General features: G+C 36.1%; 1 protein-coding gene across 1 annotated transcript in view; it reads right to left on the reverse strand.

Moving 5' to 3' along the window:
- The window catches only part of TNKS2 (tankyrase 2), a 60901-nt gene that overhangs the window by 28973 nt on the left and 11153 nt on the right, over window positions 1-20775 (reverse strand). Inside the window, exons 2-12 of the mRNA XM_065893814.1 lie at window positions 18820-19044; window positions 16314-16409; window positions 14167-14203; window positions 13913-13988; window positions 13441-13535; window positions 11382-11448; window positions 8645-8831; window positions 7448-7569; window positions 4796-4887; window positions 4630-4708; window positions 1502-1673 (exon numbers count right to left, since the gene is read on the reverse strand). Of these exons, the coding sequence (XP_065749886.1) occupies window positions 1502-1673; window positions 4630-4708; window positions 4796-4887; window positions 7448-7569; window positions 8645-8831; window positions 11382-11448; window positions 13441-13535; window positions 13913-13988; window positions 14167-14203; window positions 16314-16409; window positions 18820-19044 (1248 nt within the window). The remainder of the gene's footprint in view (window positions 1-1501; window positions 1674-4629; window positions 4709-4795; window positions 4888-7447; window positions 7570-8644; window positions 8832-11381; window positions 11449-13440; window positions 13536-13912; window positions 13989-14166; window positions 14204-16313; window positions 16410-18819; window positions 19045-20775) is intronic.

Here is a 20775-nt window from a genome sequence, read left to right on the forward strand (position 1 = left end):
TTAAAGATGCTAAGTATAAAAAAATTAAACCTTAAAAATACTAAAAGAAAATACAGGTGAATATTTTTTGTCTTGGAGCAGAAAAGCATCTTAAAGCAGTATATCAAAGGCAGAAACAAAACTAATTTGGAAAAATATCTGTCAGGCAATAACACAGCATTAAACAAAATCATAGGCAAAGAACAAAATGGGAAAAATACTGCAACATAAATCTAAGAAATGCAAATTAAAATAATGAAATACTGGGTTTTTTTTTTCATCCATTAGTGGGCAAAGAGCAAATGGGGAGTTACACTGTCAATATTTCTATAATTTGCATTTTAAAAAGAGTCTATTACTTCTGTAATTCACATACACGCACACAGACACACATTCACTCAAGGAAATGATTAAGAATCATAATACCTGGGGCTGACAAGGAAAACAGGTCCTGTCACATACTACTGGTAGGAATGTAAAATTGTACATAACAGTTTTTCTAGAAATGATTTAACAATTATGTTAACCTTGACTTGGAAATTCCACTTTGATAACCGACTCTAAGAAACTGGTTGGAAAGGTAAGTAATAGCACTTAGTATAAAATAGGAAGACTGTAAATGTCCATCACTAGGTAACTAAATAGGACTAATGTTATTACCCCCAAAACTGACACTGAAACAAATGCATGGTATACGGGGAAGTAAAGGCAATTTTGAGAGCAGTCTTGTAGTTAGTTCACAATTTTAGAAGTTCACAGGAGATCTTATTAATCTGCCTTCATCTATTCAAGCAGTGTTTTTCTCAAAATGTAGTTTCCAGACCATAGGCATAAGGATCATCAAAGGTGACTACAAAAGGTATAAAAGGCTTGATCTGTTACATTTCTTCTCATTTGAGCTTTGAGATGTCAAAGACACTCCATTAAATTCTAGTAAAATACAGAGATATAGGCAAAGACACTAAAATTTATGGGACCAGATTTCTAGGCTGAAATGTTTAACCTATGCCAAATGTGTAGATATCTGATCTAAATTTATTTGATTTTAAAATGTAATAAGTATCAGTCCATTCAACAGTTACATGTAAGTCAAATAGTTGGTTACCTTGTACAAATTCTATATGCTTTATATGAAGGATCTAAACAAGAGTGAAGAGGCAGGGCCAGTCTTTAGAGTACCATTTATCACTATGGTTGCTCTCCTGAGAGACTTCATCTACCCTTTTCAGTTTTCCTTTCTTTAAAAAGAAATAGCAACTGTTGTGTCTCAATTTTAAAACCTTTCTAGATAAAAACTTAAGAGACAGCTATATACTCACAGAAGCTGGGCAGCAAATGCTACTGGAACAAACTCATAAAAGAATTACAACATTTGAGCATTGAGTACAATTGAGTTGATTAAGAATAAATAACAGCCAACAATTCTGAAAAATTTTCTTTTTACTACCAACTCCTACATGATATGTGAAAAAAACTTAAAGGTTAATTTAAACAATAATAATTTCATGGAAGTATTCAATACCTTGAAGAAGTTGCTGCACGTTTTCATTTCCCATCTGTAAGGCAGTAAAGCCCTGAAGGGATATAATGTTAGGATCACACCCATAGCTTAGGAGTAGGCGACAGGTTTGTAGATGACCACAATGCGCAGCTCTGTGCAGAGAAGTCTGACCGAGATTATCCAGAGCATTAACCTTAACAATCAGAAAAAGGTGAAATTAGCCTGCGGTACAAAATTTAAAATGATCTACTCATGTATCCAGCACTTGTTACTAATTTTAAAATCTCAATTAATTTCTTATGAAGCCCATTATCCAGTGCCAAAGAAAGTATTTTTGCTCAAACCTAGAGTATAAATTCACCAATTCATGAAGGTCCAATTTTTGATTAAAAATATTGAATAAAAGTTGTTTAGCAATGAAGTACTCAATAGATTCACCACATTTAGAGTGAGACACTGCCTAAGAAAGTCTAATGCATGTACTTTTATGGATCTCTGAGGTGCAGAAACGTTGAGAGACTAACCCCAAGATAACAGTCGGTAACAAAGCCAGACACTAAATTAGCATTAAAATACTTATTTCTATTGCCTTAATCTTCTATCTTATTTATCATGTAAAATATAATCTGTATGGATAAGGACACTATGGTATATTCACACAATGGAATACTTCTCAGCAATAAAAAGAACAAACTATTGATACGTGGTTCAATCTCCAAAACATTATCCTAAGTGGAAAAAGTCTTACATAAAAGAGTATATATTGTACGATCCCATGAAGGCCCAGAACAGGCAAGTCTAACCTATGTTAGAAAAATTCAAAATGATTGTTGCCTCTAGGCATGGAGACTGCCTTGGATGGGACATTGCCTCTGCCATGAGATAATGTTCTCTATCTTCAAGAGTTTTGGTTACACAGGTGTATGCATTAGGCAAAATTCAGTAAATGTACATTTAAGATTCGTACATTTCATTGCATGTAAATTTCACATCCAAACAAAGACTGTAAACAAATATTGATCTCTAGCTGATGCCTATTAAAAGAATTTAGGGAGAAGTGTGTAGTAACTTGCGAATTACTTTGAAGTGTGTCAAAAAATAAGATATTGATGGATAGAGAGAGAAATTGATGGATATGTAAGAAAACAATATGGTGAAATGCTAACGGTAGAATTTAGGTGGTAAGTATATAGTTATACTCTGTAAAATTCTTTCAGCTTGGTTGTATTTTTGAAATTTTTCATAATTAAAAAAAAAATCACCTGTAAGACTCCTCCTATCTCATCCCCACCCCCCGGCCCAGGAAAATAATTCTTCAAAACCTAACTGAGAAATCAAATTCCTCAGTAATCAATCATGTGACCACTAGTGTTTTGAGACACTGTCCAATTCATATTCATGGAATCGGAGAAGACCTGAACAGGATTACATAGTAAGACTTTCGCAATGAATCTAAAAGTATCCTATAAAGAGCTAGTCTCCATGCTTACAGAATCAGAAAAATCAACTTAAAATGCCCAGATCAATTAATCTGTTTATTCATGTACCAAAATTCACTGCGATGTGAACTATATATCCACTTGAAAACTTTATTTGGGTGCCACTCTGTGTTAGGGTTATTAGGGTGACGAACTCGTCCTGGTTTGCCTGGGACTTTTCCGGTTTTAGCACTAAAAGTCCTGTGTTAAATCCCTTAGTCTTGGGACAAACCTGGATGGTTGGTCACCCTAGACAAGATTGTTTCACTGAGCTTCACAACTCAAATTTAATATGCAACCAGATATTCCTCAAGTAACGCACCACATGTAAAAAAAAGTGCAATCAACGAAAAGTTATAGGACAGACAGACAAATGAGATATGCCAAGCAGTCAAGCAGAAATAAACTTTATTTTTTCAATAATTTACAATAGGAAAGATTGAGATTATACATTATCAAGAATTCCCCCAAATAAAAGAGAAATTAGGACACTGAGAGTCAACATAAAAAGAAACTGTAGAATTCTAAGTGGTTCCTTGAGTGGAAACACAAGGAAGGACAGATTAGAAAATCATTCTGCAAAGTTTATTTAGAGAAGAGCCTCAGGGGTCCCCAAGGGGTAAAGGGATCTCTATTTCTTTCTTCTCCCTTCATCACAGCAGCTCAATTCTATTATATAATGAATTTCTACCACAGATTTTGTTTGAAGAAAGCAACAATCAATGGCTATAAACTGAAAACTGTTGAATTAGGTGACTGTTATCTCTTCCAATCTGAGATGCTATGTGTATTGTTTACTGAGTAATTTTTTTTAAGTTCCTGGGTAAGAAATAATGACTTTTAGCCTTGATGAAAACCTGATTATTCCATGAATAAAATGCTTTGTTTTCTTTAAATCCACTTGACTTTTTTTTGAGGTATAGTTGACATATATTATATAAGCTTCAGGTGTCCAACACAGTGAAATCACCTTGACTTTTAAACTTAAGTATACCATTTCTACAAATAGGAAACCAATATTCTCCTAATAAAAATTATAACTCTTATAAAAATGTTCATTTGGGATATTCCCTAAAACCATCTTACACGCCACATTTTAGAATACATTTCTCTATTGAATGATCTGGAATGAATGACTTTTGTGATTGATTTTAAAAAAATGCTTTGTGTACAAATGCCAACTACAGAATTTCGCAATATGAGGAGCTACGTTTTTAGTCAAGTTACTTAATTTATTTCCTTCTGTTCCATGATCTCTGGCTTAGTTATGAAATAAGAGAGGGTAAGAGAGACTGTGGTTGGGGTAAATAACAGGAGTTATCATGGTAACCAAGCAACAGAAGATAACAGAAGAGAATCCCAGAAAAGATGATAGGTCAGAATAAATATATCTGGCTGGGGATATTCTTGAGTGTATTGTTAGAAAAAGAAGGATAACTTGACCAGTGGGGTGTGGTTAAAAGGAAGGGAGAAGGAAAGATATATAGGAATAATGTTTCTTGAGTAAATCCACAGACTTTCTAGCAGAAAGATATAGAAAAAGTATCTGCAAAACTAATCTGAGGGAAAAATACCTATGAAAGAGTAAATAGCTTGGGAAGTCAGGCATTTCACCTGCTAAATAGAAAACAACTCACTGGATTACCAAAGATTACCAAAAATGAAGTATACCTTTGCTTCATGTTTCACCACTACTTCGACAACATCGTTATGAGCTTTCTCAGATGCAACGTGTAGAGGAGTCAAGAATCTTAAAAAGAAAAAGTCAGCCGGACAATGAATGTATTTTCCAAAAATAAAAGTGTCAATAATTTTTAATTATCAAAAGCATACTTACTCTTTAGTCTTTTCATTGATGTTTGCTCCTTTTCTTAGCAACAGTTCACATATTTGCTTTCTTTTGGGATATGGAGATGCGGCAGCACAATGCTAGATAATTTAAATTGCAGCATTAATCAAGGACTATACATAACTGATTTTTAAGAACTTTCGTGTTTCCCATCAAGAACATTAAGAAGTTATTTCATGTCTTTGTTTCATTTTTGACTTAACTTTGCTCTTCAAAGACTTTCTTTTGGATAGAATGTGCAATGATCACCAAATTCTGACAGGGCCTGAAACCCCTATTTAGCAAGTGATATGTTATTAAATATTTTGATTAAGCTTCATAGTTGTCCTATGTCTCTGAAAAAGCTACTACTGCTGTAATGAAAAACTTAAATTGTGACCAACAGTCCTTTCAAAACTGTTCCCAAAAAGCATGGTGTTTATGTTATTTTTAAAGGTTAATAGAACACCCCAAAGGTTGGGATTTCTTTACATGAAGAAATAACACAGCACTTGTCAGCTCTGGATTCTGCTTAGAAAAACATTGATGGAATAGCCAACAAACTGGGTGGTATTTGTATCTTCCTCAATGAGTTGCTCCAGCAGGATAAGGACTTTGAATTACTTGTTTGGTAAAATCAGTGGTAGAAAATTATATACTCTGAGTTGGAGGCTGCAGGATCTATGTCTATGATGTATCAAGGAGAAAAGGAGATAGGAGATAGGGATTTGCCAGTCATAAACCCAATAAGTATCTCATGGTCATGTCCCAGATCTTCCATCTCTCCACCATCCAGGATTATACCCATACACAACAGGTGTTCAATAAATGTCAGAATGAGTGAACGACTAAATTAATGCATGAAAGTTAAGTTAAAACTGAAACCTGAGATTTCATGGAATAAAAGTTCTGGTAACTGTCAAGCTAACTTGCTCACACATCTAAACACAGTACATATGAAATGTGTCTGATTTTAACCTATTGTTAATTATAAAGCTTATCTGATCTTCATGACTTTGCTTCAGATTCATTCTCTGATGTTGTTGCTGTCACCAAAATCATTCCTTTGCCCTCAATAAAATCATTTCTAATTGGTGAACACAGCTCTTTTGGTATGTTTTGAATAATCATCCCAGGACATCTATCAGGATGGCACAAAGAATGGAAAATAGTTTATAACCAAGAATTCTTGAGTTCATCCATTTCAAATTGCACCCTTACTCTTCTGCCCCAACCTGTTACAGACAGGGCCTGTAATCTCTGGAAACCTGGAAGACAATGCCTCTGCAACACAACTATCTACCAACAGTTAATTCCCTGTATTTTAAGGTTAATAAAAAAAATGAGTCGTTTAATGGTAGAATACTCAGAGGAAAACAACACATAGAATTAACTTTTCAGACTGGAAGATTTTCCAAGTCAGTTTTTCCAAGTTTCCCTGTACCATCTTGATACTGTTATGATTTAAATTTTGCAGTGGTATTTCTTATTAGTCTGCAACTTTGCTATTTTTTTTTAACATGGTTTTTTTTTTAAAGTAGCAAAAAGTTCTACAATGTTTTATAGATAGGTTTCTACGTAAAACTTCAGAGTTTATATCATGGCATAAGGAAGAAAATTAACCATAAAAGATATTAGGTAAGTAAGGCTATTACAAGTTAAATCTTCCCCTAAAGACATTAATTAGTGTCATCTTCCCTCACCGAAAGCACATTCTGCAACTCATACAGCTTTGTTCCTTTAAATTTCTACTTCTAAGGCAGCCTTTGATCACAACATTCCCTTTCCTATCTTGCACCACTTACCTCTACTAGCTTCCGTTCTTTTCTTACTGCTTTTCCATAGACTGCCCAATTCTCATCTACTTTGTTATAGCACCACAGAGCTGACATTACCTCTATCAGGGAAGCTGCCTCTACTCACACAGATACTTTACTCACACAGTATAAAGGGGATATACACAGACTTTAGATCTAATTCTGAAAAAATTACAATACCAAAAGGAAAATCAAGTGGTTTTTATCTTTTTTTTTTTTGGCTTTTATCTTGATGGCAAGATTATTTTCTTTTTCAGTGGGTTCCAAATTTTCAATCACAAACATTTATGCTCTTTATAATTAAAAAAAAGCAAATGATATATACGATTTATGATAATAGAAAAGTCACATATAATACATGCCAGTATGTGAATAAAATAGAAAAGTCACATATAATACATGCCAGTATGTGAATAAAATAGAAAAGTCACATATAATACATGCCAGTATGTGAATACAATAGAAAAGTCACATATAATACATGCCAGTATGTGAATAAAATAGAAAAGTCACATATAATACATGCCAGTATGTGAATACAATAGAAAAGTCACATATAATACATGCCAGTATGTGAATACAATTTTTGTCTGGACGGATGTGCAAATGAACAACAGTACTGCATTTTGAGCAGATGTGGTTGTCTATTTTTCTGTATTGTTTGAAATTTTTTCTTTATATACCTACAGGCATTAATTCTTAAAAAGCACATATTTTTAAAACAATACTATTATTAAAAGTAGGACATTATGTTAGTCATCCTGCATCACCAAAAGAAGATATTATGATTAACTTAGCATGTTTTTGGTTATTTCATTTTAAAAACTTAAATCTGAAACATTACCAATGCTGTTTCATGTGTTTGAGGATGCTTAAAATTCACCATTTCCAGAGAGAGATGTTTTTTGATTCGTGTAACATCAGCTTCCCGTGCAGCCTGAAGCAACGAGTGACCTTTAAATTCATCTAGATGAAGAAAAAGCATTTAAATCTGCATGAGAATTATCAAATTTATGGGACTTGCCAGACGTAGTATTTTTCTTGAACTTATTTTCAAAATTATCTACCAAGTAGCCAGAATGAAGCTCTAAAGATAGTCTCCAAATATAACCCTTGGAAAGGGAGACAGTGGTATGCCAGCTCCCCTCAGTTATGACCCAATTCATTCCCATGTGTATACAACATGGTCTATTCAAGGTCTATTTTGGTCTGATATAAGGATTATTGCTATATATTCCCAGACCAGAGAGTTCTGAGAATTTTCCAAAGCACAGAACTTTTCTCAGTGAAGAAATAAAATAAAAGGTGATCATAGTCCCCATATTAACATTACAGCAGCAGCAGATGGTTCTGCTCACACATCAGAGAATTGGGGACTAGACTAGTGGGATATTTCTAAGAGCCACCTACTGATCAACAAATGAAAGAGGGCATTTTCTCAAGATTCCTAGCTATTATTCATCAGACTTGTGAAACCATCATTATATTTTACTATTCCAGAATAATACAAGCTTAACACAAGTTTCCTATTTATGTATAGTAATACTATATCTGAAATATGTGGCTATTTCTCACCACTGCATCTATTTCAGTTATAGACAGAAAAGCACAGAATTGCCCAGATACCAAAGAATATTAGATGGTAAGATCTGGGGACTATGTTTACAAGAGAGCAATCCTACAAATAACACTTCAAAACTTCACAGCAGCTAATAAGAAAGTCACATCAAAGACAGGAATAAAACTCAAATTCTTTCTTTCCAAAAGCATACCATCTATAAGAGTAACACACACAAAAAGCATTTAACTTGACTTGAAAAAAGCAAATACAAATATACTTTCTTTTCATAGCATCTTAAGAGCAAAATGAGTAGAAAACATTCAAATGATTAAATATTTTAGTGTGAACAATAATAGATACCCATGGCTAAGGAAAATACCTTATTATTCAAAAATTTCCAAAAAACAAACAAGAAAGAAAAACTGTTAGTTTACTGATATAACAGCTTAGCTGAATGAACATTCATCATTTTATACTTACATGCTAATCTTTCTTTTAACTGTGGTGTGGGAGCCAAGTCTATAGCACTTTTATTGTGACAATTCAGCAGTGTTGGATCTGCGCCGTAACTTAGGAGAAGAGAACACACTTCAACTCTGTTCTTGGAAGCTGCCTCATGAAGAGGAGTGAACTGCCACAAGTCCATTGCATTTACGCAGGCACCATGCTGGGGGTGGGGTAGGGTGGGTAAAGCATATACTTAGCGCTCAATTTTTAAGAGAATTTAGAATTATCAGTGGTGTGTAATTTAACAGCATGCAAGCTTAAAAAGGTTATGTTCCCAAAGGTCACTTTTCAAACCAATTACTTCAGAAAGAGTAATTTTTTTCCCCACAGAAAAACAGTCAGTGGTTGCCAGGCCTACCCACAAGTGCCTATTTAACTTTTATTGTTAAAAATAGTTAAAAATGAAGCTTTACATTTAACCTGCATCCTTTTCAAGAACTATTTTTTCCTTTCCTGAGATATAATGTACATATGGTAAAATGCACAGTTCTTAAGTATACAGTTTGATGAGTTTTGACAAATGTATATATCTGTGAGACCATCACCCAATTCAAGAAAGAGGATGCTTTCATCACCCCAGAATGTTCCCTCATGCTCCTTTTATAGACAATTCCTGCCCCCATTCTGACTGTTAGCACTATATATTAGAATTACCTGTTCCTGAATTTCATAAAAGTAGAATAGCACAGTATGTACTTTTGTGCCTAGCTTCTTTCACACAATGTTTCTGAGATTCATTCATTTTGTTGTATCAAGTTTATTTTTATTGGGGACTTCCCTGGTGGCACAGCAGTTAAGAATCCACCTGCTGGGGCTTCCCTGGTGGTGCAGTGGTTAAGAATCCGCCTGCCAATGCAGGGGACACGGGTTCGAGCCCTGGTCCGGGAAGATCCCACATGCTGCGGAGCAACTGAGCCCGTGTGCCGCAACTACTGAGCCTGTGCTCTAGAGCCCATGAGCCACAACTACTGAGCCCATGTGCCACAACTACTGAAGCCCGCGCACCTAGAGCCCATGCTCCGTAACAAGAAAAGCCTCCGCAATGAGCAGCCCGCACACCACAATGAAGAGTAGCCCCCGCTGGCCACAACTGGAGAAAGCCCCGCGCAGTAACGAAGACCCAGCCAAAAATAAATAAAAGTAAAAAAAAAAAAAGTTTGTTTTTATTGCTGAGTAGCATTCCACTGTGTAGATATACCACAATTCACTTATCCATCATCCTGTTGATGGGCATTTGGACTGTTTCTAGTTTTTGACTATTATGAATAAGTTGTTATGAACATTCACAACAACTATGAATGTTGGATACATGCTGTGATTTCTCTTGGATAAATCCCTTGGGGTGGAATTGTTGGGTCCTGTGGAATATGTATGTTTACTTTTAGTAGAACTGCCAAACAGTTTTCTAAAGTGGTTGTATTATTTTTGTATTGCCATCAGCAACGTTTTGAGTTCCAGGGCTCCACATCCTTGCTAATATTTGGTATTGTTAGTCTTTTTAATTTTAGACATTTCCAAGTATTGGATTTGAATAAACCACAGAGGTCATTCTAGCTCAACCTCTCATCAAACACAAAATCCCTTCCATAGCATTTCTGCAGAAGGCAAACCAGCTACTTACTCTTTTAATACTTTCAATGATGGGAAACTAATTCTCAACGAACACAGTGTTTTATAACTATTAGATAACTCCTGACTCTCCTGAGCTTGACTGCTCTGGTAACTGCACCCTCACCTCACTTAGCGTCCTCTCTATATATGACCTCCTCCCACTCTTATTTAGTGAACACTAGGTCTTAGGAAAACACCATTCAGTTGCCTGTAAGTCCCAATGCAATCTATCTCATATTTCACTCTCATCCACAATTAACATTCCAAATATTCTGTTAAATTCAAGATTCAGTTTTACAATAAGCAAAAGCATTACTGTTAAATGTGTAATATTATAGTCACCTTATACATTTTAAAAGGCTTATGGGCTACTCAGAGTATCTAATCATTATAGTAAAGTTATTTCTGTGGGAAAATATATTCGGTGGTAGCACATGCCCAAAAGGAAGCCGAGAGGCATTGGAAACAAATGCTCTCTTTCCCTTCTCGTGACAGCTGCTGACACAATGAGGAAGAGTTTCAAGGGCAGAATGAAAGCGGAGTGGGAGAAGCGTGAAGAATGTCAAATACATATGTAGAGACTGGGGGACAAAAAGAAATGGGTGTGGGTAACATCCTTGAATCCACTCTCAAAGAGAATATAGAGCTTCTATTCTCATCCAACAGGGAGCAAAACAAGAAGTTTCTTGCCAGTCCCTGGAACCTGCTTGTTAAACAACAGCTGCCCAGCATAACAGAGGAAGTGAAGCTTACCAAGTAAGCCTGTTCCAACCCAAAGTACAACTGGGCAGGTCTTGAAAATCTAACTGGTGGTTTTAATAACATATGGTCCACTAAAAATTACTTCTGATATTTTCAAGAGTTTTGAAACTTCAAAACTTTATTCTGATATTCACAAAATGGGACAGGTACTTTATATAAAAAATCTTACTGTATCTCAAAAATCTCAAAGCAGTCAGACGCTGATCTATCGATCATCCACATTTTGTAATGATTGTAAATACTCTTTCTATATCCACCAAGCACTAAAAACACAAAGAAGACATATATACTACATATTTCAAGTAATATTTTATAAGAAAAGTATACAAGAACTAACCTTGACCAGAAGTTCAGTTACTTCATAATGACCATAGGAACAGGCATTGTGCAGGGGCACCAGGTCACTACAATAGGAGAAGGGGGAAAACCCTGTGTTATTACAGATTCCCTAGGCTTTAATTTAATTTTAATTAAATTTACGCAAATTTAACTAGCAAATAGCTTATGTGACCTTCTAACGAAAGTGTATAAAACTTAATAATATGTATTTGAACCCTAAGTCCTAACAATTCTAATGCCCAAGTCTCTTTCAAATCTACCCCCCCACCCCTGCCCCCACTGTTACTGCCATCCCCTTAGTTTGGGCCTTGTTTATTTCTCCCTGTACCACTGAAATGGGCCCCACTTCAATTTATCCTCCAAGCTATAGTCAGAGTTTTCTAAAAGGTAAATCTGATATGGTTAGTCCTCATTTTCATGTCCTTCACTGCTACTTCCTTGCTTTCAAATGATGGCTCCAACTGTTTAGCCTGGCATACAATGATCTGACTCTCTAGCCTTACCCTTCGATAACAGTATGCTAAACCATTTAAAGTTCCCTGAACTCCATAGTATCCCCTGGGTGCAATGGGATAGATTTCCCTTCCTTCTGATTTCTACACATCTTTTCCAAACTCAGAGCTCAAACACTGGCTCTTCTTTGAAACTTTTTTTTTTAAAGATTCTGTAAGGTAAATTGCTATATTCCGTAATATAAAACCCAATTCCTTCATGACGGCAATGGAGGAAGAACTTTCTGTACAGGAAGGTACAGCAGAACCTTAAAATCCTGAATTATATCTCTAAGTTGCTCCTCCTTGGGAATCACTCACTAATCACCACAGACATCATCATGATGGCCGCTGCTGAGGGATGGCCGCTGAGTGATGGCTACCCATGGCTTAGTCTTTGGTTCTATCAGTCCTCTCTGTAGAGGCTCATGGCTTTCCTCACCATTTTGATTATGATTTCTTACTTACCTGAGCACCAATTTCATTCCCAACTATCTACTAGCTACCTCCACCCGAGTTCCCATCATCATCTCATAAAACCAAGACTTCTAAAAGTGAATGCAAGGTTTCTCCCCTCCAGGATAATTAATGTTCTCTACTGGATTTCAGTATGTGTATCATTGGGTCTCACTCATTCAGCTTCAGAATATGAAATGGAATAATCTCTACTATTCTCCCTCATCACATCCAGATATTTGACAAACCTTAACCATTCTTACACTGTAATATCTCTTGCATCTGTGCCTTCTTTTTATTTCCATTTCCTCTGCCACTACTATTGCAGACCTTAATACGCCTGAACCCCTACAATGCTCACTCTCCTAACTGCTCTTTTTGCCTCTAGTCTCCTTCTTCAATCTACCCTACACATTGCTGCCAGAGTGTGTTTCCTAAAACTCCTCTTTGCATAAAACTCCTCTTTTAGAAGAATCATTCCCCTTGCTTAAGATCCTTCAACAGCTATTGTGGCTCACAGAATCAAGCTTGAATTCCTTAGGCTAGAATATCAAGTTCTTTAAAAGCTGGTTCTTACCTACTTCTCCAACCCTAACCTTTACTTCTCCCCTATATTAATCATAGGCTTCAGCCACGTTGGTCTAGTCATTGTTTCTTAAGATATGCTGCAGTATCTGTTTTAGCACCTTCTCTCACATCAATTCTCTTGCACGGAGTGATGTTTCCTAAACTCTCTGCTTTCTTGAATTAAGTCCAGGTCAAGTATCATCTCCTCCTGAAGGATTTCTCAACCACTACAGCCAGCACTAAGCATTCCCTCCTGGGAACTCCTGTAAGTGCTATCCCTTTCTGTTTATCACCTCACACTTAGTAGAGAACTTATACTGTTAGGTATCTTTTCATGCCTCCTAGAGTACAGTGTAAGACCTATGGGTGGTGGCCTTAAGGTTTTATAATTCCCTGTGCTCTCAGAGCAATCTGCATATTATAAAAGCTCAATAAATGTTTTATGTTGTTTAGTAAAAAATATGATTTTTACAAGATTACAGAGATTATCACAAGTACAGTAACATTTAAGAAATCCTCATTTTTGTTTAAATGCTTATTTACCCTTTATCTTTAGCATGGACATCAGCTCCATGTTGCAACAACAGCTGTACAATCTTTACTCTGTTGTAACCTGCTGCCAAATGCAATGGAGTTGACTGAAATGTTAAACAACAAATTAATAAAATTCAATAGCTAAGAAATATGCATGAAAAGGTAAAAATCCAAATATAAAACCAGAAATTCAGAAAAACCTTTATAACTTAATTGTCTAAATAATAGTAATAGTATTAATCTGGTTTTACAAAATCCAACATATATACTGAAGGCACAGTATAATAGTTTATAAGTTCACTATTGCAAATAGGAAGCTACCTAAATGTTCATTAACAAAGTTTTACTAAGGTTAAGAATTAATCCAAATTATTGCTTAAAAGAAAATATCAGCATTTCTGTCAAATGTTTTAAGTTAAGAGATAAACACAATTTCATGTTACCAGGAGATGCACACAAACTTAGTTGCAAAAGGAAGTACCTTTCTGCCATCACTTGCATGGCAGTTGACATTTAATGGTGTAAGCAGAGCCATCATTTTTTCCTCATTGCCACTCCTAGCACACAAAAAAATGTATTAGCAATTTTTATTCTTTATCAGATCCTATCTGGAGACATGTATGTGACCATTAAAAAAAATTCATTTTTTAGAGAGTTTGTTTATTGTAAAAAAAATAAAATTAAAAATTAAATGGTGAAATATTTATGATACATATTTATAACACTAGTACACACCTGGCACTCTCCAAGAGTTCATCTTTCTTATATTCACCTGTGAATTAGGGAAAAAAAAAAAAAGCAGAAATTAAAACAAAAGTAATTACAGAAGTAATGTCAGTTTTATGCATAAAGATGCTCAGTGAACTATATTTAAAGTAGAAAAAATTGGAAATAAATGTCCAGTAAATGGAAAATAGTTAATCAACAGAATACTGAGCAGTTTAAAAATATTTCTATGAAGACAGACAGAACACCTCTGTTATGAAAGTGAAAAAAAGATTCACTGTTATATAATGAAACATTACCGCAACTATATGAAAACAATATGCACAGAAAGAGGAAAGCCGAGAAGGAAATAAATCAAAATTTTAACAAAGTTTGTCTTAGGGGGTAGGTTATGGGTAACCTTTTCCATTTCGTTTTTACTCCTCAAATTTCATAAAACCAATGTTATTTGTTTAACAGACAAAATGCATTCACAACTTCATTCAAAATCAGAACAAAACAAAATCCAATATAAAAATATAACAATATCACAGAAATTACAAAAGATACTCTATAGCATCACCAACGGAACATAATCATTAACATTTTTATGAATCCAGAAGATTTTTCTACACTAAAATTGTTTTATTACAATGCTGCTTTAAATATATACAAATAGGGCTTCCCTGGTAGCACAGTGCTTAAGAATCTGCCTGCCAATGCAGGGGACACGGGTTCGAGCCCTGGTCTGGGAAGATCCCACATGCCACGGAGCAACTAAGCCCATGCGTCACAACTACTGAGCTTGCTCTCTAGAGCCTGCGAGCCACAACTACTGAAGCCCGCAGGCCTAGAGCCCATGCTCCGCTACAAGAGAAGCCACCGCAATGAGAAGCCCACATACAGCAACGAAGAGTAGCCACTGCTAGCTGTAACCAAAGAAAAGCCCACGCGCAGCAATGAAGACCCAACACAGCCAAAAATGAATAAATAAATTAAAAAATATATATATATACACACACAAAAACAGGACTAAATAAACTTCTTATGCCTACAGCCTTTATATTTACAAATGAATACAAGCAAAAACTTTAAAATCGATACAATTTAAATTAACATAATAAAGTGTTTATTTATCTGCTTAAATGAAATCCTAACTGGTGTCCATAATATGAATTGTATATTGATTGCTGTGCAAGGCTTCTTTTGAGCCCCAAGATTTTTAACAAAGGTACAAGTAGGGAATAGCATGGAATAGGGAAGGAGGAAATGAACACTGAATTGTTGGTTACAATAGATTACTTTTCTAGAACTCTTTTAGGGGACTAGTCTAAATTTGCTCAGTAATACCAGGAGCAGTATCACAAAGCCCAAGCACAAAAGCTCACAGCAGAGCCCCTCAAGCTCCTGACTATTAGACATAATTCTAATGGTGATCACACAGTAGATAAGAACACAAAAAATAATATGGCAGAGAGTTGCTTCAGAGGAAATACTCTGGTAAGGGAGAAAATATGTGAAGTAGATACTACCACTCAAAAAAGCCTGACAGTCTAAAATAAACCTAAACCTAGGGACCACAGCCTTATATATCTGAATATGTTCCAAGCACATGAATATGTTCTAGTAGAACACAATAATTCTCACTCTTCATGGTACTGAAATTGATGTGCCCAGAATCCTGTTTAGAAAAGCAAGAGAATGATTACTAACACACAATTATCTACCACCCCTGCCCCCAATAAGGCAGGAATCATAAATTTAAAAGCTAATTAAAAAAAAAAACACAGAAAATTTTACCTTCCTTGGACAAGAATCAAATGTCAACTGTTCAGATGCAAAAAAGAATAGCAACTGAGGGCTTCCCTGGTGGCGCAGTGGTTGAGAGTCTGCCTGCCGATGCAGGGGACACGGGTTCGTGCCCCAGTCCGGGAAGATCCCACATACCGCGGAGTGGCTGGGCCCGTGAGCCATGGCCGCTGAGCCTGCACTCCACAACGGGAGAGGCCACAACAGTGAGAGGCCCGCGTACCGCAAAAAAAAAAAAAAAAGAGAATAGCAACTGAACTGATGCTATTTAAAAAATCTCATTGAGGTCATTAACTGACTGTCTACCTAGCAAGTTCATTCTTTATATTCTTCCCAGAATACCCAAAGAGAGTATGTAGTAGACTTACCAGTCAGCACTGCTTTGGCAGACGGGTCTGCTAAATCCAATGCTGTCCTTCCATCTGTATTTCGAATGGTTGGCTCAGCTCCATGCTGTAAGAGCACTGCAAAACAGCAACACTACCTTTCAAAATGGTAATTGTGACAATTTGATTTTAATAAATCATTTTCTCAAAAATTCTGGTCCAGGGGCTTCCCTGGTGGCGCAGTGGTCGAGAGTCTGCCTGCCGATGCAGGGGACATGGGTTCGTGCCCCCGTCTGGGAAGATCCCACATGCCATGGAGTGGCTGGGCCCATGAGCCATGGCCGCTGAGCCTGCGCATCCGGAGCCTGTGCTCCGCAACGGGAGAGGCCACAACAGTGAGAGGCCCACGTTCCGCAAAAAAAAAAAAAAAAAAAAAAAAAAGGAAAATTTCTGGTCCAGAAGTCTCAAAGTAATTTAAAGACTTTATATCCTGATAGTATGGTAAATGTTATAAAGATAAGAATATATAAAATATTCCATTATTTAATGTATTAGACACATTTAACTTATCTCCCCTAAGCTCAATGTCAGATTTTCCTTTGCTAAACAAGTGACTAAGGACAGATAAAGAACTAAAAGGCAAGTTTACTTGAAAGCTTGTTTTCTCACACCAAATGAACACTGTCTAGCAAGATTACTCTATAATAGCAAAAAAGAAATTTCTAAAGCTGTGAATAGCCCAGGAATAGGGATCTGAGGCATTAAAAAAAAAAAAAGAAAGAAAGAAAAAGAAAAAAGCACTCTGTAGAGTTAACAAACCCCCAATCAAAACTGCTACATTACAACCCAAAAAGCATAAAAAGACTTGTGCTATACTCTGTACATATTGCTATTTGGTTATATAAAGATATTTCATCACACTGTATAAATAAGGAGCTGGGGAAAGACAGGCAAATACATGCAAAAAGGGAAGCTCAGCTCCTGTTCCTTTATAGGGTTAATGTTCATTCCACTGTACTCCTATCTCTAACAGTGATGTCCAACAGAAACAAAATGTGAGCCACATATGTAATTTAAACTTTTCTAGCAGCCAGATTATAAAAATAAACAGGTTAATTTTAACATATTTTATTTAATCCAATATACCCCAAATATTGTCATTTCAATATTTACATTTATATTGTAAGCAATATAAAATTGAGATATTTTGCATTCCTTTTCTTCGTACTAATCTTTGAAATCTGGTATGTATTTTCCCCTTACAGTACATCTCAATTTGAACTAGCCACATTACAAGTCTTCAACTACCATACTGGACAGTGCAGATCTATAACTATATTTGGAAAACCCTACATTATTAAAGCTAATTATTTATATGCCTGAAACTCAGGTACCAGAAAAGGATTCTGAGCAGAGGGCAGATAACACAAAGGACAAAAACAACCAAAAAAAGAGAACACACAGGAAAGGAGAACTGGACAGAGGTTACTAGGTAATCCTTTTCTTATCTTTATAAATTACCTAACCTAATTTAAACTAAGCTCATGACTTCAGTATAAAGTGATTTGGGTTGGTGGGGGGCTGGGAGAGAGAGAAAGAACAATTTAAGTCTAGCATAGAGCCCCTAGACTTTTCCTAGTGCACAGAACTGGTTTTCTATCTGTCTCAAGGATTTGAAGTGTCCCTGTTTTGCATCAGGAAATAGAGGTAAGGTAGCAGTCCAAAATCTCTGACTCTGTTAAGCTCAGAAAAGTCAATACCGGGTTAATGACAATTCTCAAATAAGCAGCCTTCTCACATATAATTTTCTGTCAGTGACCAAACTGTTAAGCAAATCCTATTTCATTCATTAAAGTATTCCTAAATGACTGACAGTTTTTCCTTCAAATGCTTCTTGACTTATCCTGCCATTTCTACTCTCCTACAACCACCCTAGTTCATGCCTTCATCATTTCTCATCTGCATTATTCTATAGCTTCCTAGCTAGTCTACCTGATGCCATCCTTTCTACTCAGCCCTCTACCACATCACTCTTTCTAAAATATACTGCTCTCACCACACTGTCCCCTCCTTAAAAGTTATCAACGATTCCAAACTATCTACGTAACAATATCAAGCTCCTTACCCTGGAATCCAAAGCTCCTTATAAAGAAGTCACAACCTACCTTTTTGACCTTTCTCCCCAGTACTTCCTGGGAAGACTCAGGAAGGAGTGACTCAACTCCAGCCCAGTCACTGCACTCATTATCCTCTACCACTCTGTTCACTTCCACCACGCCTTCATCTGGTTCTTTGTGTGTGTTATTCCCAAGAGAATCCATATTTCTAGAGAAGAGAAATTCTGTACTACTCTATTCTCTAAAATACTTAAGCTCGGTACCACATACAAAAAGACACTCAGTAAACAGTGGTTGGATTAATCACGAAATGTTCTTAAATACTTAAATTCAGCCTGGCAGAATTTGATCACATTAACAAATGAATTCAATTAAGATCAAGAACAGTTACAAACTATTTCAGAAAAATTCTGGAATGTAAACAGTCTTACCAATGCAAACATCAATCTTTCCTTTAATTGCAGCTTCATGGAGAGGAGTATAATTCCAATTATCACGAGCATTTGGGTCTGCACCATGTCGCAAGAGGAGATTGACTACTTCAGCATGACCAAAAGAGCATGCGTTATGAAGAGGAATAAGCCCCCCATCATCACGTGCTTGGACATTTGCACCATTCTGAAGCAAATATTCAACTACATCTTTCCGTCCAAAACCTAGAAGAAAACAAATGGTCCACATTTAAGTTCTCCAAAGAAAATATATCAAATTAGAATAAATAAGTACAAGCCATGCTAAAATGTTTTTGGATGCAAAACAGTAACAGATTCATGAAATATATCATTAACTAATCTTAATTAGAAAGTCAAAGGGTCTCTCCAATACATTAGGTAGTACTACTACTAACTTCAGAGGAAGGTTATGAAATTAGTGACTGAAAGCCCAAAGTTCAAACATTTCCCACTCTACAATAGCATTCCTAATTGCAAATGATGAGTTCTGCATATTTTGTGTGCAGACATTTTCAGGTATTCAAAGTATATACTAACCAACTCTTGCTAGAATCCCTTTCCCACATGTATCTCATGAAATGTTTCTATTGAACTGGGGGACTATGAGACAGCAACAAAAATGTTTGTATTTGTCTATGTAGTGAAGATCGAGAGAGGTGATACTAGGCAGAAGCGTGATATGAGGTGTCTTCAAAGGAGCCCTTACTTTGCCACTTGCACAACACAAGCAACTTCTGCCTAGGCAGGAGGCCTTCTTTAGAAACCCATGTCCCACAGTTCTGCTGCAATTGCCCCCGTAAGGAAAAACACCAAAAGACAACTCATTTATACTGGTTAATAGATTTAGTACCGATGAGTTTCAATCTTTTACCATTCCCACGTAACAACACCTGAAATCTTTTTACACTTACTAGTAAAAAGAAAAGGATTTCAGGCATATGTTAAAGTAGTTGGGGAGACATACCTGTGTATTGGGAGAGAGACAAAAGACCTTTACATTCATCTGAAATTTTATCAGAATATTCTTAAAACCACCAAGCCTGAATATAGTCCTTCTAAGAAGACCAGAGTGGAGTTGAATGAGAAAGCAACAACATACAATGTTTCCAAGGTGTATGTCTGAGGCTGGCCTGGCTGCAACTGAGGGAAGAGTTACATGACTGAAGAGATTAACTGTCTTGTTTTGTTTTGTTTTGTCTAAACATTCTAAGCTCTATGTCACAGAGGTGGGCGTCTTTGATACTCCCTATTCTCGATCTTTGATTCTCCCTACTCTCAAAGAGTTTACAATTGAGGATGTGGAGAAACAGTAATCTCAATATACTATAACTGTCATAAAAGAGGTATATAGAAAATGCTACTAGAACTCAAAGAAGAGAATACCTAATTGGGGGAAAGCAGAGAACAGGAAGGACTATCCCAAAGGAGAGTCCAGTGATGCCATGTGAGCTGAAGGCTTACAGAAAAATGAAGGGATCATTAGGAAAATGAGAGGAGAGAAGTGAGGTGAGGAGAAAAGAGACAGGGAGTGGGAAAAAACTAAGCAAGGACAGAGCACTGCAGTTGAAGCAGAAGAAATAAAATGTACACAGGCATTGAAGTGTGAAAGAGCGAATCATTCATAGTAGCCAGGACATAGAAAGCCCAAGTAGGCAGAAGCCAGATGAGGAAGAACCTTACAAGCCACACTAAGGTAGTATATGGATTTTGTCCTATAGACTAGTGTTTTTCAAGCTGCTTTCAGGCAATAGATTTAATGTAATTTTTTTTTGCCTTAAAAAAATTGAGATATAATTGACATATAAGGTTATATTAGTTAACCTTAGTTATATTAGTTATATTAGGTGCACAACATAATGACTTGATACCTGTATATAGTGCAAAATGGACACCACAATAGTCTAGCTAACATTTATCACTATGCATAGTTAAAAA

This window comes from Phocoena phocoena, chromosome 16 (genome assembly GCF_963924675.1).
Source record: "Phocoena phocoena chromosome 16, mPhoPho1.1, whole genome shotgun sequence".
In the NCBI taxonomy this organism is placed as follows: domain Eukaryota; kingdom Metazoa; phylum Chordata; class Mammalia; order Artiodactyla; family Phocoenidae; genus Phocoena; species Phocoena phocoena.